This window comes from Staurois parvus, unplaced genomic scaffold (genome assembly GCF_062004578.1).
Source record: "Staurois parvus isolate SC_StPar_1 unplaced genomic scaffold, SC_StPar_1.0 ptg000525l, whole genome shotgun sequence".
NCBI classification, from domain to species: domain Eukaryota; kingdom Metazoa; phylum Chordata; class Amphibia; order Anura; family Ranidae; genus Staurois; species Staurois parvus.
The window spans coordinates 6971784-6986159 of NW_028318321.1; the positions used below are offsets into that span (position 1 = coordinate 6971784).

The following is a 14376-nucleotide window of genomic DNA, read 5'->3' on the forward strand; positions in this document are numbered from 1 at the left end:
TCAAATAAAGGGATAAAACACCTGGACCAGATGGCATATACTGACAGTTCCTAAGAGAATTGAGCTCTCATTTCAAAGTCATTGTTTCTAATTTTTAAGGACTCTTTAATGACTGGCATAGTACCACTGGATTGGCATAAGGCCAATGTGGTGCCTATATTTGAAAAGGGATCAAAGTATTTACCAAGTAATTATAGACCTGTTAGTTTATCTTCTATAGTTGGGAAGACACTGGAGAGTTTAATAAAACTGTAAATCCCCTATGTGATAGGGGAAAAAAAACAGTTACACCCACGCACTTACCATTTCCTCACCCCCCCCCCCCAAAATAAATATTGAGGCCCCCCCCCACACATACGCACGTACAAACCTAAAAGCACACGTTGGGGTGCCTACGCATGAAACTGTCGATTGCAATACACATGTCAAATATCACCATGCATGCTAGGATGAGAGCAATAATTCTAGCACCAGAACTCCTCCGTAAAGCTAAGCTGGTGACCTACAAGGAGCTTTAAAAGTGTCGACCTGTAGAAAATATAGGGTACTAAATTTTGTCGCCATTTCACGAGCGTGCACAAATTTTAAGGTTTGACAAGTTGGATATCTATTTACTCACTGCAACCTCATCTTTTATTTTTTACAAAATAAAAGGTAATTTATTGTTTGTGCCCTAAAATTAACTTGCTTGTATTTCTTACTAAAATTTTGCGGTAAAATTATGTGACACAAAAAATTGGAACTACCACTGTTTTATTCTCTAGGGTCTCTGCTTTCAGAAAATAGATCATGTTTGGGAGGTTTTTTTTTTTTTGTGTAATCTTCAGGCCTAACATTTTTACTAATTATTTCGTAGCGAAAGGGATAAAGTATAAGCCCTGTAAAACCCTTTCCTGATGAGCAGCCAATCCTTGTTAATCACACTGCAATGTCTTGGCTGCAGGTCTGCTGTATATGTAGACATGACCGGTTCCAGGGTTTTTATGCTATATTCAAATGGCTGCAACACTGCTGTGAACTTGTTGCTGATTTGGCAAGGAACAAGGTTCCTGCATAAATGATTAGTTAATCAGTTTTTCTAATGTGTAACAATTGTCATGTTCGGTGTGTTTTGTGTGTGTGTGTGTGTGTGTGTTTTTTTTTTTTTTTTTTTTTCTCTACATCCGTGTGACTGAGGCCCCAAGGGTTCATTCACATGGGTGTTTAACACTTGTACAGCTTGCATTTTGTTAGTGCCCCTGTATCCACCCTAACTTACATGCAGGCAGCCTATAGATGTGGACACAGAAGCATCAGCTGCACTGACACATCTGCATGTCAAAAATTTGTCATGTCCTGGGGCACTGATCCAAATGCAGACTGTCCGTGCAGGAGCTGCACCTCCATCTACCTTTTTCAGTGGGGAAAGGGTTTGTACCCAAGTTAAGTGTTTTGCTGATGCAGGAATTTGAAAGGAAATCCCAAATTCTAGAGCCAAAGTTGGTGACAATCTTACAATGGGGATATTTTGTTTTGGTAAAAACTGTTTAAAAGGAGACTTTTTTGCTTCCTATGCAGTCTCTTGGACAGGAAGTAAAAATAATTTGATTTGCCAAAATAATACATTGAGACTTATCCAGTTCCTGCCCTTTTCAAAACAAAAGTTTTGGTTTTGTATAATTTACTAGAAGTTGTTTTGTAGATATACGTTTAACCTTTTTTTGTTTTTATCATCTATCCTGTGTCTATACTTACCTGTGTGCAGTGGTTGTGCACAGCGCAGCCTGGATCCTCCTCTCCTCGGTTCCTCTGCAGGCTCTCCCTGGCCCCTTTTTGGTCTGTCGGGTGCCCCCACAGCAAGCAGCTTGCTATGGGTGTACCTGCAGCGCCATGTCCATTCACACACATGGAGCTGTGGCTTGACCCCGCCCCATCCCTCTCTCTCCTCATTGGCTCACTGGCTGTGATTGCTAATGAGGAGGCAGAGACCCGGGACAGCCGAGGCTGTCATTCACATCGCTGGATCGTGATAAGGCTCAGGAAATTATTAACCATTTTGGTAACTACGCTGTAGCCGAATTACAGCTCGGTTACCCAGTTCTGGGAGGTTGTCATGACATAAGCTCTGAACTCTGTATCCTACAGACACAGCTGATCACGTGATGAAGTAAAAGGCCAATCACAGCAGCCTTTTACCATGTGGTCAGCTATGTCCAATGACACAGCAGATCACGGAGTAAACACAGTTGCCGGTTACCGGCAGCTCTTTCCTCATGCTATCACTGCGTCGGAGATCGGCACTGATGAGCAGTGCTGCCTATCAGTGACCATCAATGCACATCAGTGAAGGAGAAAAATTACTTATTTGCAAAATTTTATAATAGAAACCAAAAACTTTTTTTTTTTTTTGTTTATAGTGCTAAAATAAAACACCCAGTGGTGATTTAAATACCACCAAAAGAAAACGCTATTATTGTGAAAAGGGAACAAAAAAGTTAAAATTTCACATGGGTACAGTGTTGCATGACTTTGCAATTTTGTCATTCAAAGTGTAACCGCTCTGAAAGCTGAAAATTTGGCCTGGGCACAAAGGGGGTATAAGTGCCCTGTAGGCAAGTAGTTAAGGGAGCTGCTGCATGCAGGAGTGTGCGTGTGCCTTCATGCATAGAATGCATGAAGGTAAAAAAACCATTCAGCCTTTATACCCCCCCCCCCCCCCCCCACACCTATGCCATTTTATCTTTGTAAGAAAAGTTTGGATATATACATTCACATCTATTTTCAGGCAGCTCCAGCGTGGTCACATAATCTCCCCTGTGTCAGCCAACAGTGGCTGAAGGAGGGGAGAGCACTCTGAAAATGGCCAGCAGAGCCTTGAGCAGTGATGCCACCCATAACAATTATTGGCCTATCCATTGTCGGCACTTCCACCTCTCCCCTGGAATTGTGTTGGCCAACATGGGGCTGTATCGTGTGACCAGGCTGAAGCGGCCTGATAATAGTTAAGTATACACATCCATCTTACACAGGTTAGTTTTTCATAGGTGTTAGGGGAGAGGGGACTGTTTCAAAGCTAGTTAGGTGCATAGCTGGAATTCCCCTTTAACCCTTTTCATCAACCAAGGTGTTTGTGTCTGTATCTGTCGTTGCAGCAGTTGGTTTGACTGTCGGGTAATATTTACTTTAGGACACATCAGCTAAATCGGTAGTGTTAGCAACACTGGGAATAGTGATCAATAGTTACATCCTGCAAAATAAACCCATGAAAATGTTTAGAGAGCTATATAGTACAGCATGTGTGTGGTTCCCCCCTTCCCAATTGTTTTGATGTGTTTGCTGTGCTTTATTATATCCTTAATTTATGGAAGGTGCTCTTGCTGTAGCAGGACAAAACTAGGGTGTTTTTCTGTTTGTGTTTTTTTGTTTTGCTGTTTAAATTACATAGATGCGTACTACACTTTTATAGGCTGACCTATAGGGAGACCTACAACTGCAGAAATACTAATGAGTAATGTTTTGTCCTTTGTGCATTATTTCTTTTGCCTGTTTTTTAGGTTGGACCGCCTCTTTATTTTACTGGACACAGGAACAACTCCAGTCACACGAAAAGCAGCCGCACAGCAGCTTGGGGAAGTGGTGAAGCTTCATCCACATGAACTGAACAACCTGTTGTCTAAGGTGAGACCATCAACCAATGATGGCTTTGTTCAATTGCTCAGAAAACACACTATAGAATTTTTTATTTCTTTGCCTTAGGTCTTGATCTACTTGCGAAGTCCAAACTGGGATACACGTGTTGCAGCTGGTCTGGCAGTAGAGGCCATTGTGAAAAATGTTCCTGAGTGGAATCCATCAACCAGGCTGAAGAGAGGTATTAATGTTACTTGTGTAGTCCTATAGCCAAATGGCTTTTGCATGCATAAAGAGAAACTGAACCTGAATGCCTTTTCTACCTAAATTTTTTGTAAATAAAAGCTTTCAGTGTTTTTCAAAGCCACATTGCCTAGTGTTTTACTTTTTTTTTTTTTTTTTTTTTTTTTTGTCTTTATTTTAAAATCTAAGTTCTTAGATTGAGTGCTGTAGATTGTTGGATACACTTTGTGAGATTACTCTTGAGTGTGTTAGAATTGGTAATTTATCAACAGGTTTTTAAAAATCTGACATTTCTTTCATGTGTTCAGGCAATGACCATCTCCTATAGGCCGGTCTAAGCTATACACTTCTAATTTGCAGACATTCTATAATACTTATTCCAAATGCCTATAAAAATTCAAATGTGGATTATCTTTGTACAATAGTGCTTAAAAATATACAAAAAACAGGACTAATGAAAAGGTAAAATGAATGACCCCACCCACCACTAATCTCCAATATCTATTTTTCTGGTGCAAACAAGGATTGTGAAGCATATGGGAACAATGGAGTTATTGGGGGATCTAAAGAGTGAAGTTGGAGATTTGCTAGTGTATAATGGGCTGCTCTATTGGAGGAACTATCTAGAGGGGGGAGGTGGGATTCCTTCATCTAATTAATTTTGTGTGGTGACATCTGCTGAATGTTCTCCTTGTGACCCTGTATACATCTTATAACAAATCACATTTGTAAGTACAGTTCAGTTTTCCAATGCAGTCACTTGATCGAAACATTCATGTGCAATGTGGAAGACTGACAACAGGATTGAATTCCACAGAGCAGTGATGTCACCTGCTGGTTTTAATTGCTCTAAGCCAGGGTGCCTTCAGGCTTCTTCAGGGGTGTCTTGGCAAAATGCCTAAATATTGTATACAAGTCAGCAGGTGGCTCAATCCTGCCTTTTCGTTACAGAAATCCACAGGTTTTCATTGTGCACTGTTATGACCTTCTATATGCCTTATCAATTGATGAGGAGGTCTGCTGCATTCTAATAATCCTTGTTTGCTATTACCTTCCCCCCAACATCGTCAGTACTGGGGTCAGATTAGCAGAGTAAGGGAGAGAAATTGATACACACTGGCATACCAGTGTGCAAAGGTATATTTGCGTGTGGAAGTGTGTAGCATTGTTTTGTACATTTTAGAATTGGGTGCTTTTTGAGATTTGTGCAGAATTTTAAAGGGTGCCCTGACTGAAAAAAGGTTGAAACACGGTTCTAAGCCATTGTTGGTGGGGTTTTCCCTCCTGCTAGCTGCACCAGAAAGAGTTTGAGCTGTGGGATCAAGTAAGTGACTGACTCAATTGACAAACTATTGGGAGATGGGGGGGGGGGGGGGGGGGGGTGCAGATGTATTTTTGTTAAATTTATTGCAGGACCCTTGGTAGAATATCCTTTTAAACATCTTAAGTGCCTGTACAGATACGTGGATTGGATTTGAACCGCATCCAATCTGCATGACATGTGAAATACCATTGCTTCCTTTGGTGCCTGCTCACATATGTCCGGTGCAGGGGTGGACTGACCATTTGGAGACTCAGGCACTGCCCGGGGTCAGTAGGGGCCCCATGAGATGCCCCTGGTACACTTTTTTTTTTTTTTTTTGCCCGAGGGCCCCATGAGTTGTCAGTCCACCCCTGGTCCGGTGCAGATTCAGTGCAGTTTTAAAGAGTGACGTCTGATTTCTGAGCAGTGGCTTCAGTTTAGGTGCGAATTAAAGGCTATTGACTTCTATGGGAACTGTTCCTAAACCGCATATGTGAACAGGAGGAGATCCTGACCTGAACCGCTACTGTATCAATTAGCTTTGAAACCTGAGCTTCTGTTCGCACTGCGTATGTGTGAATTGGCTCCAAATGTTGGTTTATTACTAGACCTTTTCTTCTACCTAAAGCAGAACTATATTGAATCCAGCGATGCGCACTCTTCAGTACTCTCCACCAGCTATGTCAGACACGTGATCCGTTATTATACCAGTCATTTGATGATTTGATAGTTTGGTTGAGAGCACAAGCAAATGTAACTGTAATTCCTGGCATGCGAGGAATTCCAACTGTTTTCTGAACCCGTTAAATTGATGAGTTTAATTCCACTTGGAGAAATGATCAGTAGAAATGTAAAAATTGCTCTGGTCCTTTTTAGCGGTAAATGGGCGTGAGCTGATGTGGGTAAAGACTTTGAAAAATCAAAAATCTGGCTTTCAATTTAAATGACACCCTGTCCTCTTGTATGGCAGAATTTGCCCACAGTAGGTTCTGTTCATTCCTATGAAGGGCTACTTCCCAGGGGATTTGCAAATGATTGCATTATACAAAAGCCACAGAGTGAGCAGAACACCCTCATCTTGGGGGGGGGGGGGGGGGGTGTTTTTTGAAGTGTAAAAAGTTGTCAATAAAATTAGTATTGACAACCACAACTGAAATACCAGCTTTTTTCATGGGATTGACCTTTTTAAAATTGTTAGTATTATAATTGACTCTACTTTTTTTTTTTTTTTTTTTTTTTTTCATTCTAATTTAGAGGCTGGTTCAGAATGCTCAAGTGATGAGTCTCCTCTCTCAGACAGGCTGAGCTTTGACAGGTTTGACATATCAAGGTTATTAAAACATGGTGCTTCGTTGCTGGGCTCAGCTGGTGTTGAATTTGAAGTTCAAGATGACAAATCAGGTATTCATTTTATGTCACTTGTTTATGATATAAATATAGATATATAGATCGATATAATTTTCTATTGTCTAGACTGTAGTATGTTCAACTGGGGTTAAGCAAGATTCTACATATTATTCCTAAGTAGTATGATTCTCCTGTTTTTCTTGTGAAGAAAACTTTTATATGGAGCTACAGTATGACAAATGTGTTGATGACTCTGCTTCCTGATTCTTGTAAAACACAAGCCAGTAATTTTAAAGGCATGTACACAACTACTGGGGTCTGTTACCTGACACCATCAAGCAACTCTCAATTGTTGGCAGCATTTGTCAGGTCATGCAGTTGATGCACCAACTGTCGAGACTTTTTAGGTGACTACTGACTCCCTGTTTTGGAATTTTATTTACTTTGAGCCTGACAATTCAGACATTAAAAATAATCCTCCAATGCATTCAATTGGTAAAATTTAAATAAACTTGCCAGCCTTTTTTTTTATAAATTACAATTTTGTTTGCAACAAATGCATGTCTTTTGGCTTCCAGGGTTACAGGAAGCCAATGTGAAAAGCACACTGCTGTCAGTCCAGCACTGAGAGTATACTGATAAAAGCCTATAAAATGTGTATATAGACTGCGCTGCAAAAAAATGAGTCAGAATTGCTAAACCGTTTGTCACATGTAAAGTGCAAAAAATAACACCAGAAAACACAACTAATGTCCAATGTATAAATAAGTCAGATTCAAATAATCGTTGCTTAAAGTAATTTAAGTGTACAGGTGCTGGTGCCATTAGTAACAAAAAACACGTGACCACTTCCAGGTGACCCCACATGGATTTACACTTGCCACAATAGATTGACCTTCTATAACTGCGCTTTTGTTTGGGTGTGAATAATAGCCTTTTCAGACTGATCAGTTTTTCAGTAAAAAAAGTGGAAGAAAAAGGCATCCATTTAAAGTGTTACTAAACCCAGGACCTTGCATTTACTCTATCTGGTTTCCCACAGCACACGGAAATGCAATTGTTTTAGTAAATATAACCTGCTAAATACCTTTTTCTCATCAGCAGTTAGAGCAGTCTTGTGACTTAAACCGAGCACTGGTTAAAGCTTGTAGGAGGAGTTTTCTTTCTGTTCTAGGAGGATGCAGAACCCCTGACCCTCTATCTGGACAGTGCTGATTGACTGTTAATCACATGCACTCTCCCAAGAAGGAAAAAAACCTGTCTAGCAATGCACACTAAACTGCATGTGGCTACAGGTTCAGTCTGTCTTTATCAGGTCAACATCTGAACAAGAGGAGAGGCAGAGAAGACCAAATCAAACTCATTTTACAAAATGCAGAGGATTAACCCCTTAGGTTCCACAGGGAGTATAACAAGCATGCTTTACTGCATATACAGACTGATTTTACTGTTGTGGGGTTAGTAACACTTTAGAGCAATGTGTAGTGTTTAGTAACACTTTACATTCTATGGAAATCTTTACACTGGTCAGTTGCATTTTTAAAAGTCCTGTTGCATTCTTGGTGCGTGTTTAAATAGCTCTTCCATACTGTTCAGTTTTTTTTTTTGTTTTTTTTTTTAAACTGATTGCATGGATACTTGATATTTTTGCATGCACCCAGTCATCATTAGTTCTCTTTAATGGAGGTGAATGGCAACACCGTTTCATTGAATGTGCTCAAAGATTTTTGACCACAATTTACTTGCCTTCAGCCTATCCTCATTGTTTGTTTTTTCAGGCAAACCACACTGGGCACATAGTAATAGGATTCCCAAACTGCACTAAAAACATATTAGGAACCATGTACAGCATCTACATCCCTCACCCTGCAATGCATCACATTCACTACTAAATTATAGTTTTCGATTGATGCAGGGATTTCAAAACCTTTTCTCACAATGAAGCACGCAAAACTGATGTGCTGGGAAGCTATCTATGGATCATCCAGTGTCTTTGGGTCATGAGGACAAATATGGGAAACTGTGTATTTAGGATGTTGTGTGTTTATAGGTTGGATTTGTCATCCATTTGCTCAGTATTTTTGTTTCCATGCTTTATCTTGTTTTTATATGAAAATATTTAATTCAGATTGAAAACAAATTTAAGTTGCTATTCTTACAGTAAGACAAATCCACTTTATTTTTTAGTGGACGTGGACCCCAAGGAAAGGATAGCACGGCAAAGAAAGCTGCTGCAGAAGAAGCTAGGCCTTGACATGGGCGCTGCCATTGGGATGAATACCGAAGAGTTGTTTAATGATGAAGACCTGGACTACATGCCAAGCAACACTCTTGTAAATAAACCTGTAGGTAAACCTTTGTTGCATCATTATGATGAGGGGAGTTTTTTTACAGCAGGTATAGAAAAGAATCCCGTAGTGTTTTTTTTTTTTTTTTTTTTTTTTTTTTGTTTTTTTTGTTTTTCCCCTTCACATTTTCTTGCTGTATTTACTCAATGCAACTTAGTGCCTTGAAAGTCTTCATACCCCTTGACATTTACCACATTTTTGTCATGTTACAAGCAAAAACGTAAATGTATTTTATGTGACAGACCAACACCAAGTGGCACATAATTGTGAAGTGGAAGGAAAATTTATAAATGTCCTTAATTTTGCGTGCGTGTCACCAAAAAAGCTCCATACCCACAGTGAAGCAATGTGTTGGAAGCATTATGATTTGGGGCTTTGTTCTTCAGCTGGATCTGGAATTTTAGTCGAGTTGGAGGGACTTGTGAACAGTTCATATTTTTAGCAGAGGCTTGAAGGTTTTGTGCCAAAATGAACAGATTTTGAAGAGGAATTTCACCTTTTTGAGCACAGCAACAACTCCAAAGCAACAAAAAATGGCTTCACCAAAAGAAGATCAGTGTTGGAATGGCCAAGCTGCTGCCTGGACAAGAAGCCTATTGAAAATATGTGGGGTGACCTGAAGGGGGCACCCCACAGAATTGACAGATTTAGTCTAGTTTCACACTTGTGTAGTGCGGGACAGCACATGTAATTCGCATAGTAAATGCACCAATTTCCTGTGCAAATCACATGCGATGTGTGTGCAGTGCGATTTGAGCCATACATTTTTGTATGGCTCATATTCCATTGTATCCACACCAAAGAGGTGCGGGGACCCCACCCCCGCACAGGATTCACATTTGTATGGCTGTTCACACCCATGTGATGCAAATTCTTGCAATCTGTTTCGGAGTGTTTAACACTGACAACCGCACCAAATCGCATGGGAATCTGTGCAGGAAACAGCAAATATAGCATCCAGGCAAGATGCAAAGACTCCCATTCTAAAAGACTTGATGGACATACTCAACTACGATATTCTATCCCCCCTTTTTAACCACTTGCCAACTTCACTATAGCCAAATGACTGCTACAGCATGGTTGTCCAGTTCTGGGAGGGTGTCATATGATGTCTTCCCAGAATGTGCCTCCGTTTTCGCTGTGTCCTACGGACACAGCTGATCACATGATGTGGTAAAAGGCCAATCACAGCTGCCTTTTACCACATGATCAGCTGTGTCCAATGACACAGCAGATCACCGGTAAATGCAGTTGCCGGTTATTGACTGCACTTTCCTGCTAATAACCGGCAATTGTCAGAGGATGGATCGGCACTGATTAGTGCCACCCACCTGTGCTCAGCAGGTGCCGCCAGTCAGTACCACCTGTCAGTGCCCATCATTGTTGCCTATCTGTGCCCATCGTTGCATATTAGTGTAGCATAATCGGTGCCGCCTATCAGTGCAGCCTTGTCAACATACATCAGTGAAGGAGAAAAATTACCTGTTTTGCAAAATTTGTTAATCGTATAATTATTTTTTGTGGCGAGTAAATACCAATAGAAAGCTCTATTTTTGTGTGGAAAAAATAAAAATTTCAAATGGGTACAGTGTTGCATGACCATGCAATTGTCATTTGAAAGTGTGAGAGCATCCTGGGCAGGAAGAGGGGATACAAGTGCCCGGTAGGCAAGTGGTTAAAGGTGTGTGTGTGTGTGTGTGTGTGTGTGTGTGTGTGTGTGTGTGTGTGTGTGTTCAACCCCCCAAACCTAGCATTCTACAGGAGTATATACTTTTCACATAGTGTGTGTTGCATACACTGATCAGCCATAACTTTATGACTACTGGAAGGTTGAGGGGCTAATATTGGTTATCTTGCTACAATGGCATCTTTAAGATGTTGGGCCACAAGTAAGCATATGGTCTCTGCAGCCCCAAACACCACAACCTGCGATGCTCTTTGGTTTTCAACATATCAACTTGAGACTGAGGGGTGTCCATGCTGACCAATGTCCACAGCCAAAACCACATACAATAGGTAGCTGAGCATCAGAAGTGGATGATGAAGTGCAGTTCTTTTACGTTGTGTGCATTGCTTACCTGGGGAAGAGAAGGCACAAAGAATGCAGTATGGGAAGAGGGCAAGCCAGCAGAGGTCGTGTGATGCTTTAGGCAATGTTCTGCTGTGAAATCTTTTCGGTCCTGCCATTCTTGTGAATGTTAAATTGACATCTGACCCATACCTAAACTTCGTTGCTGACCAAGTACACCCCTTCATGGAAACCTTATTCCCTGATGGTAGTGGCCTTCCCCAACCCCTACTCCCCCCCTTCTTCTTTTTTTTTTTTTTTTTTTTTTTTTTTTTTTTTTTTTTTTTTTTGCACCTTGCTACACTGCAAAAATGGTTTGAATGTTTTGAGGAACACAACAGAGTTTAAGGCATTGCCTCCAAATTCTCCTGATTCAGTCCAATTGAGAATTTGTGGGATGTGCTTAAGAAACAAGTCTGATCCATAAAAGCCCCATCTCACAAGTTATAGGACTCAGGATTTGCTACTGACTGCTTGATGCCAGATACTATAGCATGCCCTCATCGGTTGTTGCTTCTATGCCTTGACGGGTCAAGGCTGTGTTGGCCGCAAAAGGGAAACCTACTCAATATATGGTGGGTGGTTCTAAAGTGTTTTTTTTTTTTTTATGGCTGATTTATGTGCTGTACTTAAACAGGAATCTACTAAGACTTGTAAATATGGTTACAAAAAGCTGAAATCTATGACTACTTTTCACACCATTGATTTTTGTGGTGTTTAATATCTTTTGTTTTATCCTTCAAGTATATCTAAATCGAAGAACAAAAAATGTAAGATTTCAGATTTGTCAACTCTTTCAAACAATGTTATTGGCTTTCAAGATGTTTGTAGTCCAAATCAGGATCCCAGCCTAGGGTGACCCTGCTTCTTTATAGATTCATTAAAGTGTTGTCACCCTAGGAAAAATGCTATTGTGCAAAAACTGTGTAAAGACCTGCGTAATGTTGAGTACAGACGCGTAAGGGTGCGTAAGCGTAAAGATAAGTAAAATTCTTAATTGCCTGTGTTTGTAATGTTTTCCCTTTTATACTTATGACGCCTGTGTGCAAGGGGACAAAACCAGTAAACACACAAGTAAATTACTGCACTCAAATGAAAAATGTTGTTTTTTTTTTTTTTTTTTTTTTTTTACTAATCTGTACTCAACTCTGTATTGGTGATCTTTACTCAGCTGTGTGCAATGTCCCATAGACCATCTCATTTCAGATCCGTAAAAAAAACAAACTAATTTTTTCACTCCTGTGTGCAACAGGCCTAAAGAATGAACTCCGTCACCACATCTAAGGACTGGCAAGCTATGCCGTTTGGATTTCTTGCTTGTACCTGTCAATCTTGCAATGCCTCATGCGATTTGTAGTTTGGCTACAGCTGGAGGGCCGCCAGCTTGACACCCGTAGCTTTAGATACATTCTTAACCGCCTTTTTAATATTGGTGTGTCTTTGCATTGAGGTGGTTATACTAGGATCGTGGTTGCAACTACAACAGTGATCACTGATAATTTTATTTGTGTATTATAACTTCTTTTCCTGGCGACTCTTTAGTAAAAGTGATTTAAGTAGCCATAGAGATGCTCGATTACTTTTACAGGCCACCTCCTTTTTGGAGCTCTCCCGTCCCATCGGGGAGCCTGGTACGATCGCATACACTGAGAAGAATGGGAAGTTTATATTTTACCAGTAATTTCAGTTGTGTTGTGTAAAATTCATTTAAGTGTATACTTGGGGGGGGGAGGGGAATTGTGTTTCAATAACCACTGCACAAATATGTGATATAAAAAAAAATGCAACACCCACCATCTTATGCTTTGGGGCTTCTACGTAACTTTCTGACAGAAAAATCCCAGATTTTTTTTTTTTTGTACACGTATGACAGAAATTTTAGAATTGGCCAATTGGTTGTTGTACCTGTATTTTTCCCTTCTCATTTAGGTATGTATTTTTTTGTTAATTTCAGGCCATCCAAGCAGCAGAATTTATTGATTCAGAATTTCTTCCGGGTATGAGTAACAGGCAAAAAAACAAAGCGAAACGAATGGCGAAGCTAATAGCAAAACAGAGATCTCGGGATGTAATGGAGGCCAACGAAAAGAGGTATGTGTAACCATTCACCCCCCTTCTTTCCCAGCCTGACTGTCCTGGCATGCCCTTGTTAAGCATCCCATGAAAGTAGGTGTGATCTATGATATGCAAATACAACTGGTTTGAGACTGCTCATTCCTCTAGACTGACATCACACTTAATTTGCATAACTCATCCAAAGAACTTTCTGTGGACTCTTGTGAGGAATTGTATTGATTTCAGGAAGCTACATACACCACTCTGCTGGCCCCTCCCACCAACAATGATATGCCTTTTTTTTTTTTTGCGTTCGATCCAGCTCTGTCTGTGCCTCCACTTTAATGTTGAATGCAGTGTCATTTATCCAGTTTGAGCATAGGCAGTCTATCATGTACAAACCCCCATATTCATGTCACCCTGGGCTCACTACACTACTGCACTAAATGTGATCATGTGAGTATTCAGTGCAGAGGAAAGGACCACCCACCACCAGACAAGAGTAAGGACCCATGACATCGCCAGTTGCAACTGGGCCACTTGCTCTTCAGGGAGCAAGCCCCACCCGGTCTTCCAGAAGAGGAAAAAAATCCTGTAGTTGATCCTGCTCTCCTTTTTTTAAAAAAACAAAACAAAAAAACTCCCTGCCTGTTTGAAAATGTTCCTCCTTTCAAAGATTCTGCAGATAGCCTTTAAGAGTATCACAAACTTTCTATCATTTAATGTTGCAGGCCAGCATTGCAACCAACTCTTGCTGCAATTTCAGTATTTTAAGCTGCATCAAACTGAACCAGGACAATGAACAACCAACATAACATTGTACTTCAGGATCATGATGTTAGTTGCCTTTTTGCTATTTCTGTGTATAAGCCCTGGAACATGTCATGAGATGCATTTCTAGAATGGTTTTACTTCCACAGCAAAAGGGTTCAAGATCACCTTCTGCAGGAACCCATAGCTCTTCAAAAACCTAGGTTTTGAAGTTTTTATGCCTGGTTCGAATGAACTGCTGCTCAGTTCAGTCCTTCCTTTTGGTGCAAGACTTGACCCACCAAGGCTACCTAGCCTTTCCCAAGCCCTGTTTACAATAAAAGGGACACCCTCATGCCTAAGCTTGTGGGGGGGTTGACATCAGTTTGTTTCTCTGGGTCACAGACACCTCCCAGACCTTGTGGGTTCAATCAGTGGTTTCAAAAAGGTAAAAAGTTGAGATCAAAACTCTTGCCATCTCACTGCTTTCTTCTTTCAAATCAACCAACATCTACCCAAGGACAGATTTGGAAATGCCTTGAACCACCTCCTTGTCTCGGTTGTTGTGCCAGTACCACAAGACCAGTTCAGCAGTTTTTGTATTCAGATGTGTTCAGGGTGTCAAAGCCCAACTGGGGGCATTTAAAATACCT

The 14376-nt window shown here is 40.7% G+C and overlaps 1 protein-coding gene across 2 annotated transcripts in view; it reads left to right on the forward strand.

Annotated features, from left to right (window-relative positions):
- BTAF1 (B-TFIID TATA-box binding protein associated factor 1) overlaps positions 1-14376 on the forward strand; it is a 113750-nt gene that overhangs the window by 27763 nt on the left and 71611 nt on the right. For both annotated transcript variants that reach the window (XM_089690290.1, XM_089690291.1), the window contains exons 2-6: positions 3534-3657; positions 3736-3850; positions 6410-6556; positions 8690-8847; positions 12873-13009. In XM_089690290.1, the coding sequence (XP_089546416.1) occupies positions 3534-3657; positions 3736-3850; positions 6410-6556; positions 8690-8847; positions 12873-13009 (681 nt within the window). The remainder of the gene's footprint in view (positions 1-3533; positions 3658-3735; positions 3851-6409; positions 6557-8689; positions 8848-12872; positions 13010-14376) is intronic.